The sequence below is a fragment of the Capricornis sumatraensis genome, chromosome 4 (assembly GCF_032405125.1).
Source record: "Capricornis sumatraensis isolate serow.1 chromosome 4, serow.2, whole genome shotgun sequence".
Taxonomy (NCBI): Eukaryota; Metazoa; Chordata; class Mammalia; order Artiodactyla; family Bovidae; genus Capricornis; species Capricornis sumatraensis.
This window is the reverse complement of record NC_091072.1, coordinates 93,725,570-93,746,034: the sequence shown is the minus strand read 5'-3', so window position 1 is coordinate 93,746,034 and position 20,465 is coordinate 93,725,570. Positions and strand designations below refer to the sequence as shown.

The 20,465-nt window shown below is 37.8% G+C and overlaps 1 protein-coding gene across 2 annotated transcripts in view; it reads left to right on the top strand.

Annotated features, from left to right (window-relative positions):
* Positions 1-19,102, top strand: part of XPOT (exportin for tRNA) — a 112,788-nt gene extending 93,686 nt beyond the window's left edge. For both annotated transcript variants that reach the window (XM_068969677.1, XM_068969676.1), the window contains exons 19-25: positions 1,928-2,117; positions 9,084-9,200; positions 9,639-9,754; positions 10,455-10,502; positions 13,743-13,814; positions 16,101-16,157; positions 18,532-19,102. In XM_068969677.1, coding sequence (XP_068825778.1) covers positions 1,928-2,117; positions 9,084-9,200; positions 9,639-9,754; positions 10,455-10,502; positions 13,743-13,814; positions 16,101-16,157; positions 18,532-18,558 — 627 coding nt within the window. In that variant the 3' untranslated portion in view covers positions 18,559-19,102. The remainder of the gene's footprint in view (positions 1-1,927; positions 2,118-9,083; positions 9,201-9,638; positions 9,755-10,454; positions 10,503-13,742; positions 13,815-16,100; positions 16,158-18,531) is intronic.
* The last annotated feature ends 1,363 nt before the right edge of the window (positions 19,103-20,465 follow it).

Below are 20,465 nucleotides of genomic sequence, written 5' to 3'. Positions count from 1 at the left end.
CTGTCCTGAGCATTTTCTTATACATTCATTTGAATTTTGTAACAACCTTGGAAGTTAAGTATTGTTCTTTTATAGATGAAGAAACTGAGACACTTAACTGAGAAGTTAAGGTATTTGCTTAAGGCCATGTAAAGCCTTCACAGAATTCAATCATATAAATTCATTTTTAATTTAGCAGTAAAAGTGAAAGTCACTCAGCCATGTCTGACTCTTTGCTACCCATGAAATTCTCTGGGCCAGAATACTGGAGTGGGTAGCCTTTCCCTTCTCCAGGGGATCTTCCCAACCCAGGGAGAGAACCCAGGTCTTGTGCATTTTAGGCAGATTCTTACCAGCTGAGCCCCCACAAGGGAAGCCCAAGAATACTGGAGTGGGTAGCCTATCCCTTCTCCAGCGGATCTTCCCGACCCAGGAATCAAACCAGGGTCTCCTGCATTGCAGGTGGATTCTTTACCAACTGAGCTATCAGTTCAGTTCAGTCACTCAGTCGTGTCCGACTCTTTGCGACCCCATGAATCGCAGCACCCCAGGCCTCCCTGTCCATCACCATCTCCCGGAGTTCACTCAGAGTCACATCCATCGAGTCCGTGATGCCATCTAGTCATCTCATCCTTGGTTGTCCCCTTCTCCTCCTGCCCCCAATCCCTCCCAGCATCAGAGTCTTTTCCAGTGAGTCAACTCTTTGCATGAGGTGGCCAAAGTACTGGAGCTTCAGCTTTAGCATCATTCCTTCCAAAGAAATCCCAGGGTTGATCTTCTTCAGAATGGACTGGTTGGATCCCCTTGCAGTCCAAGGGACTGTCAAGAGTCTTCTCCAACACCACAGTTCAAAAGCATCAATTCTTCGGCGCTCAGCCTTCACAGTCCCAACTCTCACATCCATACACGACCACAGGAAAAACCATAGCCTTGACTAGATGGACCTTAGTCAGCAAAGTAATGTCTCTGCTTTTGAATATACTATCTAGGTTGGTCATAACTTTTCTTCCAAGGAGTAAGTGTCTTTTAATTTCATGGCTGCAGTCACCATCTGCATGATTTTGGAGCCCAAAAAAATAAAGTCTGACACTGTTTCCACTGTTTCCCCATCTATTTCCCATGAAGTGATGGGACCAGATGCCATGATCTTAGTTTTCTGAATGTTGAGCTTTAAGCCAACTTTTTTGCTCTCCTCTTTTACTTTGATCAAGAGGCTTTTTAGCTCTTCACTTTCTGCCATAAGGGTGGTGTCATCTGCATATCTGAGGTTATTGGTGTTTCTCTCGGCAATCTTGATTCCAGCTTGTGTTTCTTCCAGTCCAGTGTTTCTCATGATGTACTCTGCATAGAAGTTAAATAAGCAGAGTGACAATATACAGCCTTGACGTACTCCTTTTCCTATTTGGAACCAGTCTGTTGTTCCATGTCCAGTTCTAACTGTTGCTTCCTGACCTGCATACAGATTTCTCAAGAGGCAGGTCAGGTGGTCTGGTATTCCCATCTCTTTCAGAATTTTCCACAGTTTATTGTTATCCACCCAGTCAAAGGCTTTGGCATAGTCAATAAAGCAGAAATAGCAGGTGGATTCTTTACCAACTGAGCTATCAAGGAAGCCCTAATTTAGCAGTGGAATTCATTTATTGAGAATTTAAATTTGACAATATTCCATGACAATATTTGATTGTGGAATATGTTTGATTCCATGTTACTTGAACCTGAATCTTGAATTGTAAGAAATGGTTTGAACTTAATGATTTTTGAGGCTTTAAATACTGTATATGCTGTGTAGATTTTTGTCTTAATATTGATGTTTGCTAGCTGAATTATATAAATATGTATCCTAAATATAGAAACTGGAAAAAAGCTTTACGTAAAACATGTCTTTCCTAAATTTTAAATTAGTAATTTTCTTATTTCTCAGATAGTAATAGTTGTTTCCTCTCTTCAGATACAGGTATCCCCATTTTTACAACAAATGTTCATGCCTCTTCTTCATGCAATTTTTGAAGTTTTGCTCCGACCAGCAGAAGAAAACGACCAATCTGCTGCTTTAGAGAAGCAGATGTTGCGGAGGAGTTACTTTGCTTTTCTGCAAACAGTCACAGGCAGTGGAATGAGTGAAGTCATAGCAAATCAAGGTGGGGATGCATGCAGTGCCTAAATTGTCTGTTATTTGTCACAGTTCTGCATCTGTATGAGCAAGAGCTAGTTGAAGTAAACACTGAACTTTTTTTTTATGATTTTATTTATTTATTTTTTTACTTTACAATATTGTATTGGTTTTGACATGCATCAACATGAACCTGCCACAGGTGTACATGTGTTCCCCATCCTGAACCCACCTCCCTCCCTGTACCATCCCTCTGGGTCATCCCAGTGCACCAGCCCCAAGCATCCTGTATCATGCATCGAACCTGGTCTGGTGATTGGTTTCATATATGATATTATATGTGTTTCAATGCCATTCTCCCAAATCGTCCCACCCTCTCCCTCTCCCACAGAGTCCAGAAGACTTCTATATATCTGTGTCTTTTTTACTATTGTGCATACAGGGTTATTACCATCTTTCTAAATTCCATATATATGCATTAGTATACTGTATTGGTGTTTTTCTTTCTGGCTTACTTCACTCTGTATAGTAGGCTCCAGTTTCATCCACCTCATTAGAACTGATTCAAATATGTTCTTCTTAATGGCTAAGTAATACTCCATTGTGTATATGTACTGCAGCTTTCTTGTCCATTCATCTGCTGATGGACATCTAGGTTGCTTCCATGTCCTGGCTATTATAAACAAACACTGAACTTTTGAAGTAGTTGTATGTTGGCCACAAGGATGACAGTTCATTATTATCAGAGTGGCGATCACTTTCACTTCAGTGCTCTTAGAATTAATTTGTATTCAGTTCCTGTTTTCCTAAACCAGTGTTCCTTTTTCTTTTTTTTTAAGTTGACCAGCAATGTGTTAGCTTCAGATATACAGCCAAATGATTCAGTTATATACATATCCTTTTTCAGATTATTTTCCATTATAGGTTATTATAAGATACTAAATCTAGGTTCTTATTCTATATAGTAGGTCCTTATTGGTTATCTATTTCATACATTAGTAATGTATATCTGTTAATCTCATCAGTTAAGTTCAGTTGCTCAGTAGTGTCTGGCTCTCTGCGACCCTATGGACTGCAGCACGGCCAGGCTTCCCTGTCCATCACCAACTCCTGGAGCTTGCTCACACTCATGTTCATTGGGTCAGTGATGCCATCCAACCATCTCATCCTCTGTCGTTTCAATCTTTCCCAGCAGTTCTTCGCATCAGGTGGCCAAAGTATTGGAGTTTCACCTTCAACATCAGTCCTTCCAGTGAATATTCAGGATGCATTTCCTTTAGGAAGACTGGTTGGATCTCCTTGCAGTCCAAGGGACTCTAAAGAGCCTTCTCCAACACCACAGTTCAAAAGCATCAATTCTTTGGCGCTCAGTTTTCTTTATAGTCCAACTCTCATATCCATACATGACCACTGGAAAAACCATAGCTTTGACTAGACAGACCTTTGTTGGCAAAGCAGTGTCTTTCCTTTTTAATATGCTATCGGAGAAGGCGATGGCACCCCACTCCAGAACTCTTGCCTGGAAAATCCCATGGGCGGAGGAGCCTGGTGGGCTGTAGTCCATGGAGTCTTGAAGAGTCGTACACGACTGAGCGACTTCACTTTCACTTTTCACTTTCATGCATTAGAGAAGGAAATGACAACCCACTCCAGTGTTCTTGCCTGGAGAATCCCAGGGATGGGGGAGCCTGGTGGGCTGCCGTCTGTGGGGTCGCACAGAGTTGGACACGACTGAGGCGACTTAGCAGCAGCTAGGTTGGTCATAACTTTTCTTCCAGGGAGCAAGTGTCTTTTAATTTCATGGCTGCAGTCACCACCTGCATGATTTTGGAGCCCCCCAAAATAGTTAGCCACTGTTTCCGTTGTTTCTGCATCTACTTGCCATGAAGTAATGGGACCAGATGCCATGATCTTAGTTTTCTGAATGTTGAGTTTTAAGCCAACTTTTTCACTCTATCACTTTCATCAAGAGTCTCTTTAGTTCTTCTTCACTTTCTGTCATAAGGGTGGTGTCATCTTCATATCTGAGGTTATTGATATTTCTCCCAGCAATCTTGATTCCAGCTTGTGCTTCCTCCAGCCCAACGTTTCTCATGATGTGCTCTGCATAGAAGTTAAGTAAGCAGGGTGACAGTATACATTGTTGACATACTCCTTTCTCAATTTGGAACCAGTCTGTTGTTCCATGTCCATTTTTAACTGTTGCTTCTTGAAAGTGAAAATGAAATTGCTCAGTTGTGTCTGACTCTTTGCAACCCCATGGATTGTAGCCTACCAGGCTTCTCCGTCTGTGGGATTTTCCAGGCAAGAGTACTGGAGTTGGTTGCCATTTCCTTCTCCAGGGGATCTTCCTGACCCAGGGATTGAACCCAGGTCTCCCGCATTGCAGGCAGATGCTTTACCCTCTGAGCCACTGCGTACAGATTTCTCAGGAGGCAGGTCAGGTGATTTGGTATTCCCATCTCTGAGAATTTTCCAGTTTGTTGTGGTCCACACAGTCAAAGGCTTTGGCATAGTCAATAAAGCAGAAATAGATGTTTTTCTGGAACGCTTGCTTTTTTGATGATTGAACAGATGTTGGTAATTTGATCTCTGGTTCCTCTGCCTTTTCTAAAACCAGCTCGAACATCTGGAAGTTCACGGTTTATGTACTGTTGAAGCCTGGTTTGGAGAATTTTGAGCGTTACTTTGCAAGTGTATGAGATGAGTGCAATTGTGCAGTAGTTTGAACATTCTTTGGCATTGCCTTTCTTTGGGACTGGAATGAAAACTGACCTTTTCCAGTCCTGTGGCCACTGCTGAGTTTTCCAAATTTGCTGGTATACTGAGTGCAGTACTTTTACAGCATCATCTTTTAGGATTTGAAATAGTTTAATTGGAATTCCATCACCTCCACTAGCTTTGTTCTTAGTGATGCTTTCTAAGGTCCACTCGACTTCATGTTCCAGGATGTCTGGATCTAGTTCAGTAATCACATGGTTATCTGGGTCATGAAGATCTTTTTTGTATAGTTCTTCTGTGTATCTTGCCACCTCTTCTCAATATCTTCTGCTTCTGTTAGGTCCATACCATTTCTGTTCTTTATTGTGCCCATTTTTGCATGAAATGTTCCCTTGGCATCTCTGATTTTCTTGAAGAGATCTCTAAAGTTTATAGCTTAATCTCATACCCCTGATTTATTCCTCCCCACTTCCTCTTTGGTAACCATAAGTTTTTTATGTCTATGAGTCTTGTTTCTTATTTGTAAATAAGCTCATTTGTGTCATGTTTTAGACTCCACATATAAATGGTATCATATAATACTTGTCTTTCTCTGTCTGACCCACTTTACCTAGTAGGATAGTCTCTAGGTTCATCCATGTTGCTGCAGATTGAAATATTCCACTATTTTTGATGACTGAGTATATCCTATTGTATATATAACCTACATCTTCTTTATCCATTCATCTTTTGGTAGACATTTAGGTTGCTTCCATGTTTGGGCTTTTGTAAATAGTGTTGCTGTGAACATTGCTGTGCATCTTTCTTTTCAAATTAGAGTTTTCATCTTTTCTGAGTATACAGCCAGGAGTGGGATTGCTGGATTACATGGTAACTCCACGTATAGTTTTCTAAGAACCTCCATACTGTTATCCATACTGGCTGCACCAGTGTGCATTGCCACCATCAGTGTAGAAGAGCTACCTTTTTTCCATACGCTCTCCAGCCTGTATTATTTGGAGGCTTTTTGGTGATAGCCATTCTGTGAGGTGATAACCTCATTGTAGTTTTGATTTACATTTCTCTAATAATTAGCAATGTTGCACATCTTTTTAATGTGCTTCTTGACCATCTGTTTGTCTTTGAAGAAATGTCTATTTAGGTTTTCTGCCCAGTTTTTGATGGGGTTGCTTATTTTTTTGTTATTGAGTACTGTGAACTGTTCGCATATTTTGGATTTAAGCCCTCATCAATCTTATAACTTGCAAATATTTTCTTCCAGTCTTCTCATTTCATTTATGATTTACTTTGCTGTGCAAATGCCGATAAGTTTGTTTAGGTTCCATTTATTTTTGCTTTTATTTCTTTTGCTTTGGGAGACTGACCTAAGAAAATATTGCTGTGATTTAGTTTGATGGTGTCATGTCTTATATTTAGGTTTTTAAGCCATTTTGCGTTAATTTTTGTGTACAGCATGAGGGAATGTTCTAACTTGACTGATTAACAAGTGGCTGTCTAGCTTTCTCAACACGACTTACCAAAGAGACTGTCTTTTTCTATTGTATAATCTTGCCTTTGTGGATTAATTGACTGTAGGTGTTTGTGTGTTTCTCAGGCTTCTGTTTGGTTTCATTGATCTGTGTGTTCGTTTTTGTGCCATTATAATGCTGTTTTTACTACAATAGCTCTGTAGTGTTGTTGGACGTCTGGGAGGGGTGTGCCTCCAGCTTTGTTCTTTCTTTTGTTTTTTTCCAGGATTGCTTTGGCAATTCTGTCTTTTATGGTTCCATATAAATTTTAGTGTTATTTCTTCTAATTCTTCAAAAAATGCCATGGGTAATTTGATAGAAATTGTATTAAATCCATAGGTAACTTTGGGTAGTATGGTCATTCTAACAATATTCTTCCAAACCAAGAACATGGGATATCTTTCCATTTCTTTGAATCATCTTCAGTTTCCATTATCAATTTTTTATAGTCCTCAGCATATAGATCTTTTACCTCCTTGGTAGGTTTATTTATTGGTTGTGGTTTTTTAAATTTTTTTGGACACAATCTCAAGTGTGATTGTTTTTTGCTTTTTCTGAAATTATTAATGAAATGTGACAGATTTCTATATATTAGACTTGTATCCTGCTGCCTTGCTGAACTCATTTTTCTAATATATTTTTTTTGTGGAGTCCTTCGGGTTTTCAATATAGAACATCATGTCATCTGCCTATAATGACAGTTTCACCTCTCCCTTCCAGTATGGATACCACCTTTTCTTTCTTTCTTTTTTTTTTTTGTCTAATTGCTGTGGCTGAGACTTCCAATATTATATTGACTAGAAGTGGTAAGGGTGAACATTCTTCTCTTTCTCCAAAATTGAGCAGGAAGGTTTTTGGCTTTTCACCACTGAGTATTACATTCACTGTGGGTTTGTTATAAATGGCTTTTATTATGTTGAGATATACTCCTTCTGTACTCACACTGGTGAGAGTTTTTATCATGAAGGGTTGTTGATTTTACCGGATGCTTTTTCTGAATCCACTGAGATAATCATGTGGTTTTTGTCTTTTCTTTTATTGGGGTGGTATGTCACATTGATTGATTTGCATATATTGAACCATCCTTGTGACCCTGAAATAAATCTTACTTGATCATGGAGTATAATCCTTTTTATGTGTTATTGGCTTCAGTTTGCTAATATTTTGTTGAGGATTTTTGTGTCTATAGTCATCAAAGATACCAGCCTATAATTTTCTTTTTTTGTAGTGTCTTTGTCTGACTTGGGTATCAGGGTGATGATGGCTTCATAGAATGACGTTGGTTAGGTCCCCTCTTTGGTCTTTTGGAAGAACTTAAAAAAGATAGGTGTAAGTTCTTTGTCTGTTTGGTAGAATTCCCCAGTGAAGCTGAATGGTCCTGGACTTTTTTTGCCATGAGTTTTTTTTTTAAGACAGATTCTATTCCACTTCTAACGATCAGTCTGTTGAAGTTACCTGTGTTTTCTTAATTCAGATTTGGTAGGCTGTATGTCTCTAGAAATTTTTCCATTTCTTCTAGATTGTCCATTTTGTTGCTATATAACTGTAATATTACAATTTTTTTTTAATTTCTGTAGTACTGGTTGTTATTTTTCATTTTTCATTTTGTTTATTTGAGTCCTTTTCCTTCTTGATGAGACCAGCTACAGGTTTGTTGATTTTGTTTATCCCTTCCGAAAAACCATCTCCTGCTTTTATTGCCTTTTTAATCTTTCTTAATCTCTATTTAATCTGTGTCTTTTCTCTGATATTTGTTTCCTTCCTTCTGTTGACTTCAGGATTTGTTTGTTCTTGTTCTAATTCTTTTAGGTGGTAGGTCACATTGTTTGAGACTTTTCTTGTGTTTTTGAGGAAGGCCTAGATCATGAGGAACTTCTGTCTTAAGGCTGCTCTTGCTGCATCCTGTGGGTTTTTGTATGGTAGTTTTTCATTATCACTTGCTTCAGTATTATTTTTTCTTTTTTCTTCTTTGATTTCCTCATTGACCCATTGGTTTTTTAGTAGCATGTTGTTTCATTTCCACATAGTTGTTTTTTTGTGTGTGTGTGTTTTGTGTTTTTTTGTTTGTTTTTTTGAGTCCCTGGTGGCTCAGAGGTTAAAGCGTCTGCCTGCAATGCGGGAGACCTGGGTTCGATCCCTGGGTCAGGAAGATCCCCTGGAGTTGTTTTTCATTTTTCTTTCTGTGATTGATCTCTAGTTTCATGCCATTGTGGTCAGAAAAGATACTTGAAATAATTTCTATCCTTTTATATTTACTGTGGCTTGGTTGTGTGTTCCAGTATGTGTTTTAGTCTAGAGAATGTTCTTTGTTTGCCTAAAGCTATATTAGTTGATTCCTTCATAGTGTAATACTGTGATGGCTTCTTGCTAGAATTGACCTGACAATTGAATCTTACTGTCCACTTTGCTTTTTTTTTTTAATTAACACATTAGTGTCTGGGGGATTTTTGGAGAAATTTAATGACTGTGGCCAGCAATTAGTTATGTAACTGAATATTGAATTGTCTCTGGTCAGTAAGCTATCAGAAATGGACTACAGGGGTCCACATAGAGAATTTTGCTATATGGAAGTCCAGAGGGCGGGATAATGAGGGAATAGTAATTTTTCAATGTTTCATACTTGAAATTTAGAGAGCCAGGATAATAAAAATTGAGGGCTCTTATCAACCCTGCAAATGCTTTTGTCTTGTTACTATATATGAAATCAGAACTTCAGATTGCCTTTCTAGTTCTTTTTCAGATTGAACTCAGGTTTTTCTCTTCAGGTGCAGAGAATGTAGAACGAGTGCTGGTTACTGTTATTCAAGGAGCAGTAGAATATCCAGATCCCATTGCTCAGAAAACATGTTTTATTATCCTTTCCAAGTTGGTAGAACTCTGGGGTAAGATAATTCTTTTTTAAAAAATTTTGGGGCTTCCCCTGGTGTCTCAGTGGTAAAAGAGTCTGCCTGCCAATGCAGGAGATACAGGTTTGATCCCTGATCCAGGAAGATCCCACATGCCTTGGAGCAACTAAGCCCGTGCATCACAACTATTGAGCCTGTACTCAAGAGCCCAGGAGCTGCAACTGCTGAAGCCTGCGTGCCCTAGGGCCCATGCCTCAACAGAGAAAAGCCCACACAGCAACAAAGACCCATCACAGTCAAAAATAAATATAATTTTTAAAAAAATTCTTCATTCCCCAACCTGTTTCCTAAGACAAAAGAGATGAAATGGGATCCTAGTCCTAACATAGACAGGCTCTGGGAGTTGATTTTCACTGGTGATAAATTAAATGACTTCATTATTATACAAGATGAAAATTTGAATTTTCTTAACAGGAGGTAAAGATGGACCAGTGGGATTTGCTGATTTTGTTTATAAGCACATTGTCCCTGCATGTTTCCTAGCACCTTTAAAACAAACCTTTGATCTGGCAGATGCACAAACAGTATTGGTAAGCACCTAGGAATCTCTTTAGACCTTCTTAGATCTCATGTATTCTAATTCACAATTTCTTCCTTAATGCCAGGCTGATTATATTAGATTTCAGTGCCTTTAAAAAATAATAATTTCAAATTAGAATATTCATTAAAAAAATTTTTTTAAACATTGATGATACCATTTGGACCTTTTGTGAATTCTTCCTAAATCTTGATATTAAAGCTAACTGTATAAAATGTAGCTCCTGCAATTTTAACAACCAGGACTTTTTCTAGGACTGTGAAAGGGTACACGATGCAAACATTCTTTAAAGCTTGGTTGGGTTACTAGTTTCCTGCCACTTCTTTCATTCTAAAACTTGTGCTTAATGTTGGGTTTTTTTTTTCTTAATCATTAAGAGAGTAACTTTCTCTTCCTCATTTGATAGTTTCCCCAAATCTCATCTTTAGAATGCTTAATGTCAAGCAGTTACCCTTTATTCATTTCCCTAGGACCAAGTAAAAGCTTGATTTCTTAATTATAATGCACTACATTAAGACAGTAGTTTTGTATTTTTCTGTCTAACTCATTTGTTCCTTTTGCCTGTCTGTTACCATTCCTTTCTCCATCTTTTCTTTGGCAGTAAATGTTAGTGAACAGTGGCGAGGGAAAGAAATGTAGGATCAGTATTTAAGAATTGACTGTATTAAATTTCTTAAACTTGCTTTTCATAGGCTTTATCTGAGTGTGCGGTGACACTGAAAACAATTCATCTCAAACGGGTAAGCTTTGTACTTCCTGCCCCCTTATTTTCAGCTTGCATGTTTATTTTTTATAGTTTTAATTGCGTATGTCTTATTCTTGAAAACTATCTTTTATGAAAATTGATTAACTTTGCTTTCGACTATCTTGGATGTGAGGGTGGGGTTGAACGAAAGAAGTAGTATCTTTTATTGTCTTTCACATTTGGGATAACCGGAAAGTTAAAATGTATATTTGTTTGGTTTGACAAATAACAAGAAAAATCTTAACCAGAATTTCACAATCCCTGGTTTCACTACCTGGTAGGTTCTTCACAGATTTGTCCAACTTCTTAGTGTTACCAGTTGGTTAGAGCACTTCACTACTTTAGAAGTTTGTAGTCCCCTTGTTAACCTAACAATTTATATAAATCATAAGTGATTCTGGGCTGAATCTAGCTGGTGTGTTGTTTGCTTTATATAGTGTTTTTAATTAGGGAGTTGATTGCCAGCATTTGAAAATAGGTCCTTTTTTTAATTTTTAAACAAAGATTTCTGTCTCTGACTTCTCAAAGCCAGGATGCCAGCACAGGACTAGCAGTCCCACATAGCTGAAGTCATCTAGTGAGCAGCACCTTCCCTCAACCACCCAAAATAAACACGTGAGGTTTTGTTCAGAGTCTCCATACATCCCACTCCCTCATTTGAACTTAAATTTTTGATTCCAAGAGAGACTTGAAGGGTTTTCAATCCAGCATTTTCTCTACACCTATTATGTGCTAGGGAGGAAAGGGCTATGTGTTTGGGGCAGCAACGGTCCTGTATAAACATGAATAAACAGTGCCCCAACATTTGTGGAGCTTAGAATCGGGCTTCCCTGGTAGCTCAGCTGGTAAAGAATCCGCCTGCAATGTGGGAGACCTGGGTTCAGTCCCTGGGTTGGGAAGATTCCCCTGGAGAAGGGAACAGCTACTCACTCTAGTATTCTGGCCTGGAGAATTCCATGGGCTATCCATGAGGTCACAAAGAGTCGGACACGACTAAGCAACTTTCACTTAGAATCGGGGAGACCAATACTTAAAAACTCAATTGGATGTGTTAAGTAAGTACTTTAATAGAGGTATAGTAAATTAATCCATTTGTATTAAATGTAACATGGTGGGACTAAAGATGAATGAGCAGATCTGCCCAGGCAGTATATAAGTCAATACTAAAAAGAGGGAGTATTCTTCTGTTTTTTTATAGACTGTGAAACAACTGTGGATTCATTAGACTGACCAGGAGGAGCTGGCACTCTGGGCACAGATACTGTGACAGGTGTAGGAAGACAGATCAGGTGTTGCAGGGTAGAGTTAGTGGCGAATAATGTCATCCTGTTTAACTAAAGTATAGGGGTAGAATAGCTAAAAACCGAATTGGGACTAGGTATGTGTTTCATGTGAGAAGTTGGGAAGTCAGTAGGCAGTGATTGTAATTTAGAATAGCTAGGTAGAAAAAATGTACACAGAACCCTTAGAAACATGGGTCAAAAGCAGTTAGAACTAAATACTGGTTTTGGAGTTCTCAGGTTGTAGTTTGTTAAGATGGAGTAGTAAGAATGAATGAGACTTTCTAAGACCAGGACAGAAAGAACTTTGGCTAAAGCAAGAGTCAACAGAAAGCTAGGACCAAAGGTATGAAAGTTAGGGAATAGAGTCATGAGAGAGAAGACTGGTTAACATTGTTAGATGCTAGAGAGTCAAGGAGAATGAGGAATAGCAGACAGTTAGAATGATATTTACAATTCGGAAGTGTTTATCTTGTCCTCAGAGTTGTTCTTTAGACACACAGAATTGAATCAAGTGGAACATTATATTTGAAAATTATTTACTTCATTTTTCTATTTTCTCATTTATTTACCTGACTGATATCCTCTTGAGGTCAAAGTTTACGTTTCCTCATTAAAAAAAAACGAAAACAAAACTATACTCCCATTTTTAAGTGGTAACAGTGGAGTTGTATGCAGTGATGAGCACTGAATGGGCGATTAGTACAGGGAAAGGAATAGAATAAAAAATGAGAAGGAAAGTAGAAGTGATATGAGAAACTTGCACAAACAGCCCAGTATTATCTCCTCTCAGGAACAAGTTTCCTTAGAAGGATCGTTAAATTGTGACCTGGATTGATCGGGCTAGTGGGTCAGGAGTCAAGGTAGATAAGGAAACATAAAGAAAGCCTTTGATTCAGGAGCAATAATGTTAACAGGAAATCCAGATATTAATGCCCCGGGAGAAGTACATTGAGGAGAGTTGGATTGCTTTTGTTTTGATAGCATCCTTTCAGTTGTACTAGGTTGGAATAATCAACATATTAAAGCATTTAAGTTAAATTCAAGTTTGAAGATGAAATTAGCAGGGATTTTGTTTGCTTGTTTTCTGAATATTGGGTTTATTGCATTCGGTTGAGGCCACTGTCTCAGCAACAGAGTGCTATAAGAAAGGCGTTCTCAAACTGTGTCCTAAGTCCTTTGTAGGTGTTGAGAAGGGGTGGAGATTAGGGGTGAGTTTGTGGAACTCTTCTCCCCTCCCTCTGCCAAGTTTACCCTTAAAAAGCCAGATAACTATTCCGAAAGTTTTAGCATCTAGAAGTACTAGCAGTTGGCAACAAAGGACAATGGTTTAAGATATCAAATGACCTGCTGTTTATTTAGTATTTAGTACAGACTTAATTAACAGAAACTGGACAAATCACCCTATCTTCCTGTGTCTTAGTTTCCTCACCTGGCTACTAAATTCCTGTTTCCTAGTTTATTGAACAGGAAGAAGGAGGTGTGCTTTTATTGCTGTTATCTCCTATGCAGCATTTATTCTTTCTTGCTTACATTTTCATTTCTAAAGATGTTAACTTTCCTGGCACTACCCTCAGGCTTCCCCCAGCGTGCCAGTAGTCCACTCTGATAAAATGGGAGCACCTCTCTTTGCTTTCTTGTTCAGTCCTGTGAGTCAGACTCTGGTTTTGTGATCTCTTGCATTTAAAAGAATATTTGTTGAGTCGCGTAATGTTAATATGTCCTGAGTGCTAAGTGTTATTCTAGCAGCATTATGTTTGTTAACTCATCCAATCCTCACAATAACTCCATTTTTTTCAGAAACTGAGGCTCAGGGAGATTAAGTAACCTACCCAAGTTACTAGAAGTTAGCTAGAGCCAGGCTTCAAAGCAGTCTGGCTTTAGAATCTGTGTTCTTAATCAAAATACCATATTGTATTTAAAGTATTCACATATTATTCCAATTTAATTTTCAGGGCCCAGAATGTGTTCAGTATCTTCAACAGGAATACCTGCCTTCCTTGCAAGTAGCTCCAGAGATAATTCAGGTAAGAGCTGTTGTAGCAGATTTTCCTCTTAATCTTAATTAAAGAAGTTGTTGTTTAGTCCCTAAGTCATGTCCAATTCTTTGTGATCCCATGGATTGGAGCCCACAAGGCTCCTCTCTCCATGGGATTTCCTAGGCAAGAATACTGGAGTGGGTGGCCATTTTCTTCTCCAAGGGATTTTCCCAACCCAGGGATTGAACCTGCATCTCCTGCTTGGCAGGTGGATTCTTTGCTACTGAGCCACTGTAATTCACTTTAAATTTTGATTGGAGAAAGCCAAACCTGGAAGTTCCCTGGTGGTCCAGTGGTTAAGACTTCACCTTCTGGTGCAGGGGGTACAGGTTCCATCCCTGGTCAGGAAGCTAAGATCCCACATACCTCTTGGCCAAAAGACCAAAACGTAATCATTATTGTAACAAAATCAATAAAAAGGCTTTAAAAGAAAAAAGAAAGCCAGAACAATTACATTCACCTTGACTTAATACACATAGGATAGCCAAAGTCCAAACATCAGAGGGTCTGTGAAATTGAATGGGGGAAAAAAATGTCTTTTTCTTTTCCGTCTAACAGAAATTTAATTTCCTACCATTGTGTAGGTGACAGATCATAATAGTATTCACGTTGCCTGTGACTTTGTCACTCATAAGAATCACAGATATTTTTATATCACATTACATTGTCCCAGAGATCTTGAAATAGCCACTAGACCTTGTTATCTAAGTCAGTAAGTCTTATTATTCTGCCACATATCACAAATATATTTCATAAGCATAATTCATTATCATTAGTTTGCTTTGTAACCCCATGTATTTTAAGAGTATTTTTTAAAACATTCTGAAAGTGGTCTAATAGGCTCCCCAGACTGCCAGAAGGGACTGTGGCACATGAGTGCATGGTCTGAAGGTTTGTGCCAGGTGGTTAATTTTACACAGACCAAGCTCACCTATGCTTAGCTTGTGAATTTGAAATCATATTTTGAGGTAAGTGGCACATTTTTATGATGGCATTCAGTTGTTCTCTGAGCATCTAGTTATCCAGACCTCTTGTGCAATAGCACATAGTTCTAATGAGGTATCAAAGTCCCGATTGAAACTAGAGTTAGGATCTCTTGTGTAGATTCTAAGGATTGTTTCTTCATCAATAGTATTTTATAATGCTGTTTTATAAAAGGCACTAAAAAACTGAGTGAAAAATAGACCTCACATAAAAATACTCACAAAATTAATTTTTAATTTATGGTCTCTAATTTTATGACATATCTTTAACTTGGGTGTTAAGTTTCTCATTTACCATTTGTTACATAAGTAAATTAATATTTTATAAAAAGGTATGCTACTAATTACTTATGATCTTAATGCATCAGGAACAGAAATATACCACTCAATGTTGAAGAGCTCAAATAGTTTCCTAGGTTCCTAAATGAAGCAAAGTATCTAATAATTTGCTTGTAAAAGATAATGATTCCCAGTTTTCCCTTTTGTCATATGGCATCTGACTGCGCTTCTTGAACAGTTCTATTGAGGAGAATTTTCTCTTTTTCGTTTGGTCTGGCTCCTCGCAGTTACCCTTTTACTAGATGAGAACATCCATAGCCATGTAATTTTTGTCCCACTCACCCTTCTGAGGCAAGAGTCCATCTTCCCCAGAGCATCCATGTTCTCTTAATGTGAAAACAGCCTGTCTGAGAAGTATTACATTTGAAAATGTCTTATAACCTTTTTGGTGAGGAACTGTTCAGGTTAATTTTGATAAATTATAATATGAATACTGAAGATGTGAAGCAACCTGAATGTCTGTTGATGGGTGAATGGATAAGCCAAATGTGGTATATACATAGAACAGATATGGTTCAGCCTTTAAAACAAAAAGGGAAATTTTGTCGTATGCTACAACATGGATGAACCTTGAGGACGTTACGCTAAATGAAATAAGCCAATCACAAAAACAGATATTGTATTATTCCACTTAAATGAAGTATCTAAAGTGGTCAAACTCTTAGAAACAGAAGGTAGAATGTTGGTGGCCAGGGGGTGGGGGCTGGGGAGAAAGGGGGGAACGGGGACTTTTCAGTGGGTGTGGAGTTTTAGTTTTGCAAGATGAAAAATTCTTGAAATCTGGTGCATGACAGTGCATATAGTTAACAGTGCTGTACCGTATATGTGGTTAAGATGGTCAGTTTTATGATTTTATTATCACAATTTTAAAAGAATATTGTGGTTTTGAATTTTGATGAATTTAATACAAATGACTCATTCTTTTATCTCTCCTCCCCTCCTGGCCCCTCAGGAGTTTTGTCAAGCACTTCAACAGCCTGATGCTAAAGTTTTTAAAAACTACTTAAAGGTAGGTATTTGGAAAACTTACATATCTTCATACGATTAGGTAGTGTTTCAGAGCCAATACATGCTACAGTATACTGTATCATACTGTAGTTTGACCAACAGTTACATAGTTACATATTTGGGATCTCTTTGCTCTAAAACCTGCTTCTAAGAATCCACAATTAATAGCTATTACTACATTTCAGTTTTATGTGAAGGCCCTTTCAGCTGAGCTCCTACAAAAGGTTAGAGGAAGTTAGATAAGCACACTGAATTGTATATGCCTGACCATGTTGATACGAAAATGTCATTTCCTTTCAGTTTTGTGATGTAACTAACTAGGTACTAGAGAATTGGGAGAACAAGTAATATTTAAGAACAATTACCCATATTGAGTTGAAAGTAAGGAACTAAAAATAAAAAAACAGAAGTATGAGTTACTTGGTTATATCCTATCTTGAAACTTTCAAATTTGCAAAATGGACATTAAGGCTCTTTTTATAGTCATAAAACCACTGAATTAACCAAACCAATCTCCAAGTATTTATTTGATATTCATTTCTACAGTTAAATCCATGAAACAGCTATCTTACCCTCACCCAGCTGGTCATTCAGTCAGCACTCTGTGACTGCCTTGTTATGTAACACATACTGTCCTAACTGCTGCAGATACCAGTATGAGTGACTTTCCTTGCCCACAAGGAGCTCATGGTCTGGAATTAAAGTTATAGTGTGACAGCTTGAGGAACTGTTCTTTACTTTATTAATTATGTTCAACAAATTTCAGGGTAAAGCATGTGCTAAATTTCTTAGTGATAAGTAACTTAATGGCTCCCTGGTCCTTTTGCCAAAGGCATTCAAGTCAGGGGACTTCACTGATAAATAAGTGTGCTATCCTTAAACTTCGGTTCTGCCATCTTCCCTTGCCAGTTTTTCCCCTAGTAATAGTTTCTCAGCTTAAACTGACCAAAGAGTTTATGAGAAGAGAGTTACTGTTTATCATTGGGAACCCTCTCTTTTCCCAGTTCCCCATGAAAGCAAAGTACCTGTGGAAGTAACCTCTGTTAAGTAACTGATCATCACACTGGGTTAAAGGACTAAAAATAAATTGTAACTCTGTTAGAGGTATCTGTTCCAGCAGGTCTAGGTACATTATAGGAGGCTTGTGCTCCAAGTATATTCATCCCAACAGCATTTAATAGTCTTCCTCCCAAGCGCAGCTTCTCTATGGCATTATTCTTCTAGTTGGAAAAAAAATGAAGTTCCTTCTTTTGAGCCTCCTCTGTTCCTGTCTGATTAATCCTTAGATCTTGCTGATTGTTTCCTCCCCACTGTCTCACTTGTTTTCTGTCTCCCCTGCTGCCACTCTGGTGTAGGCTTCTGTTCTCTAAGAACACTCTGATTTCCCTTCCCTTGTTCTATCCAAGCTGATCCATTTGAAAACATTGAAAAGTTTTCTGAAATTCATTCCTTTTCTTCATGATCTTCATAGGCTTAACTGTTGACTAAACAGTAACAAATTCTTTAATTTGGCATTTAGGTGCCTTCCCCGCCACCCCCCACCCCCCCCCACCCCCAAGATTCTGAGCTCAGACTACTTTTTTTGTTTTTTCTTGCAGGAATATCCCTTACTATTCCTGCTGTTCTTCAAATATTCTGCCTTATTAGCACTCTTTTCCTTTAGGAATTCTACCCATTCTTCAAGGCTAATCTTAATCATGGCCTCTATGTTTTGCTTATATAGTGATGATTCTTTTCTCTCCACTTAGATAGTTAATAATTATTATATGAATGTCTGATCTACTAGGTGTTACAGATATAATGATGAATGTGGTCCTTATCCATGATGAGTTTACTGCCTTCTATTTACTCTGGTGCTTACTTAACATGAACCCAGCTATGGAAGGGAGTAATATTGAGCCAGTGCTTAGCACAGCCTCTGGCCTACACATTCATAGTCTTAGATGTTAAATTGAAAGTATTTTTTTAATAATCAAATAACTAGTTAAGGGATAACACCTGCTATCTTTAGCTTTGACTTGTTTGTTTCTTCTTCAAAATTTAATTTCCTAGCGTTAACTTTGACAGTAGTGCCAGTTGGCAAACCATTCTCAAGAGCGTGTTTTCCTCTCACTGCTTGACTCTCATAGCACTGAAGGTAGCACCATATTTTCACGAGTTTCCCAATTGAGTAGGGACAATATTAGTTATCTCTAAACTTCACCAAGTTGTCTAGAAGAGAAAGTTGTTGGCTTGTATTATGTGTGGATTTATGGAGTATATGAAATGTTTTAGAAGTGTGACTAGCACCCAGTAAGTAACATGGAGCCCTTCTTGAGGTAAAAGGTGACAATCATCTGACATCAGTACTAAGTGAACTAATACCTTATTTACAGGTGTTCTTCCAGAGAGCAAAGCCCTGAGGACTAGAGCTCCCCGTGCCTACTTCATGATCAAGAATTCCAGTTAATAATTTATAAGAAAACAATTTTTTGTGTGCTGTTCACCCTGGTCTTTTTAACATTGCTTTGAGCTTATTGCAGTATATGTATTGGGATTTTTTTCTGTAAAATGGGTATAATTTCCCCTAAATTACAGGTATGTGACAACATAGAGAAGTTGCATGCCGATTAAATCGTTCTATATAAAAATGCTGTTGTAAGATACAGCAGAGTTATCCTAGTACCTTTTTTTTTAACTTGAAACTTTTAAGTCCTTTATAAATACCATAGCAAGAAAACAGTGTATTTCTTTTTCATTACTGAATATAAAATGTTTGAAAATTTAAATTTTTGTTTTATGTGTGCAGACTCATAAACTGTTTCATTTATGTGTGCAGACTCATAAAAAAGTGGGGGGAATAAAATCAAAATTAACTTTTTTGTAGATAGCTGTTACATTTCCTTAAACTGTTTAATGCCAATGTGTATTCTACAAAACAACGGTTTCATAAATTAACTGATTGAAGAGTAGGTGCTGGTGTTATACATTTTTTATTAAAAAAAGCAAATAAATTTTACGTAGTGAAATATATCAAGTCTTTTGGAGTTATTTTAAATACTTGAGTCTTATTTTTTCATCTCTCCTTGATTTTCCATTTAAAGGACTGCACATACTGTATAAGTGTTTGGATTATTTAATTATGCTCCTAAAAAAGTATATCCTACTTTGTTCTATTAAGTAATTTAGAATCTTTTTTCAAATGCACTACAAAAAGCCTGTGTGCATATGTTGATAGAATTAAAAATCTAATATTTTCCATCTTAACTGGATTTACTTAGGGCACAATATACCTGTGTGTTTATAATGCTTATTAGTAGCTGCTGGTTTAGTTCCCCTGCCTTCCCCCATTTTTATTCATAACTATGCAAGAAACCTTCCCTGGTGGCTCAGACAGTAAAGAATCTGCCTGCAGTTTGGGAGACCTGGGTTCAATCCCTGGGTCGGGAAGATCCCCTTAGAAGGGAATTGCTACCCACTCTAGTATTCTTGCCTGGAGAATTCCATGGACAGAGGGGCCTGGAGGGCTATAGTCCATGGGGCTGCAAGGAGTCGGACATAACTGAGTGATTAACACTTTGACTTTCATGTAAGAAACCAAGATGATAAGACCAGCAGTACTATTGGAAAATTAAGAAAGGATGGACAACACTGAGCAGCAGAATTACTATAATCATCATTTAAGTTTAAATTCCAAACTCTCAAGTAAGGTTTTAGAGTGGCTAAGGGTTTTTTTAACCTTTGGCCCATGTGGTCCCTAGAGGTTTCATGGATGGGCTTCAGTGGTCTTCTAAATTCCCTAAAATTGTATCCTTAATTTTACATAAATATTCTCCTGGGGTTAATATTCTCCAGAAACGATTTTAAACATTTTCCTAGCATCATAGAATAAAGTTGCTAAACAGTTAATTGTAAAAATGGATCAATGAGATGTATATTATAGTCAGCCCTCTGTATGTGCAGGTTCCACATCCATGGATTCAACCAACCTTAGATCAAAAATACTTGGAAAAAACAATTTCCAGAAGGTTTGAAAAAGCAAAACTTGAATTTGCTGTACTTGAGAACTATTTATATAGCATTTACATTGTATTAGGTATTGTAAGCATTCTAGAGATCATTTAAAGTATGTGGGAGGATGTGCATGGATTACATGCAAATACTATGCTATTTTATATAAGAAATGAGCATCCAAGGATTTCGGTATCTGGGGGTCCTGGAGCCAATCCCCTGTGGACGAAGGGATGACAGTACTTCAATAAAAATGATTTTAAAAACAGATGAGTGAGAGCTATTGTTCTTTGACAAGTTCCCCTGTACAGTGGGAGAG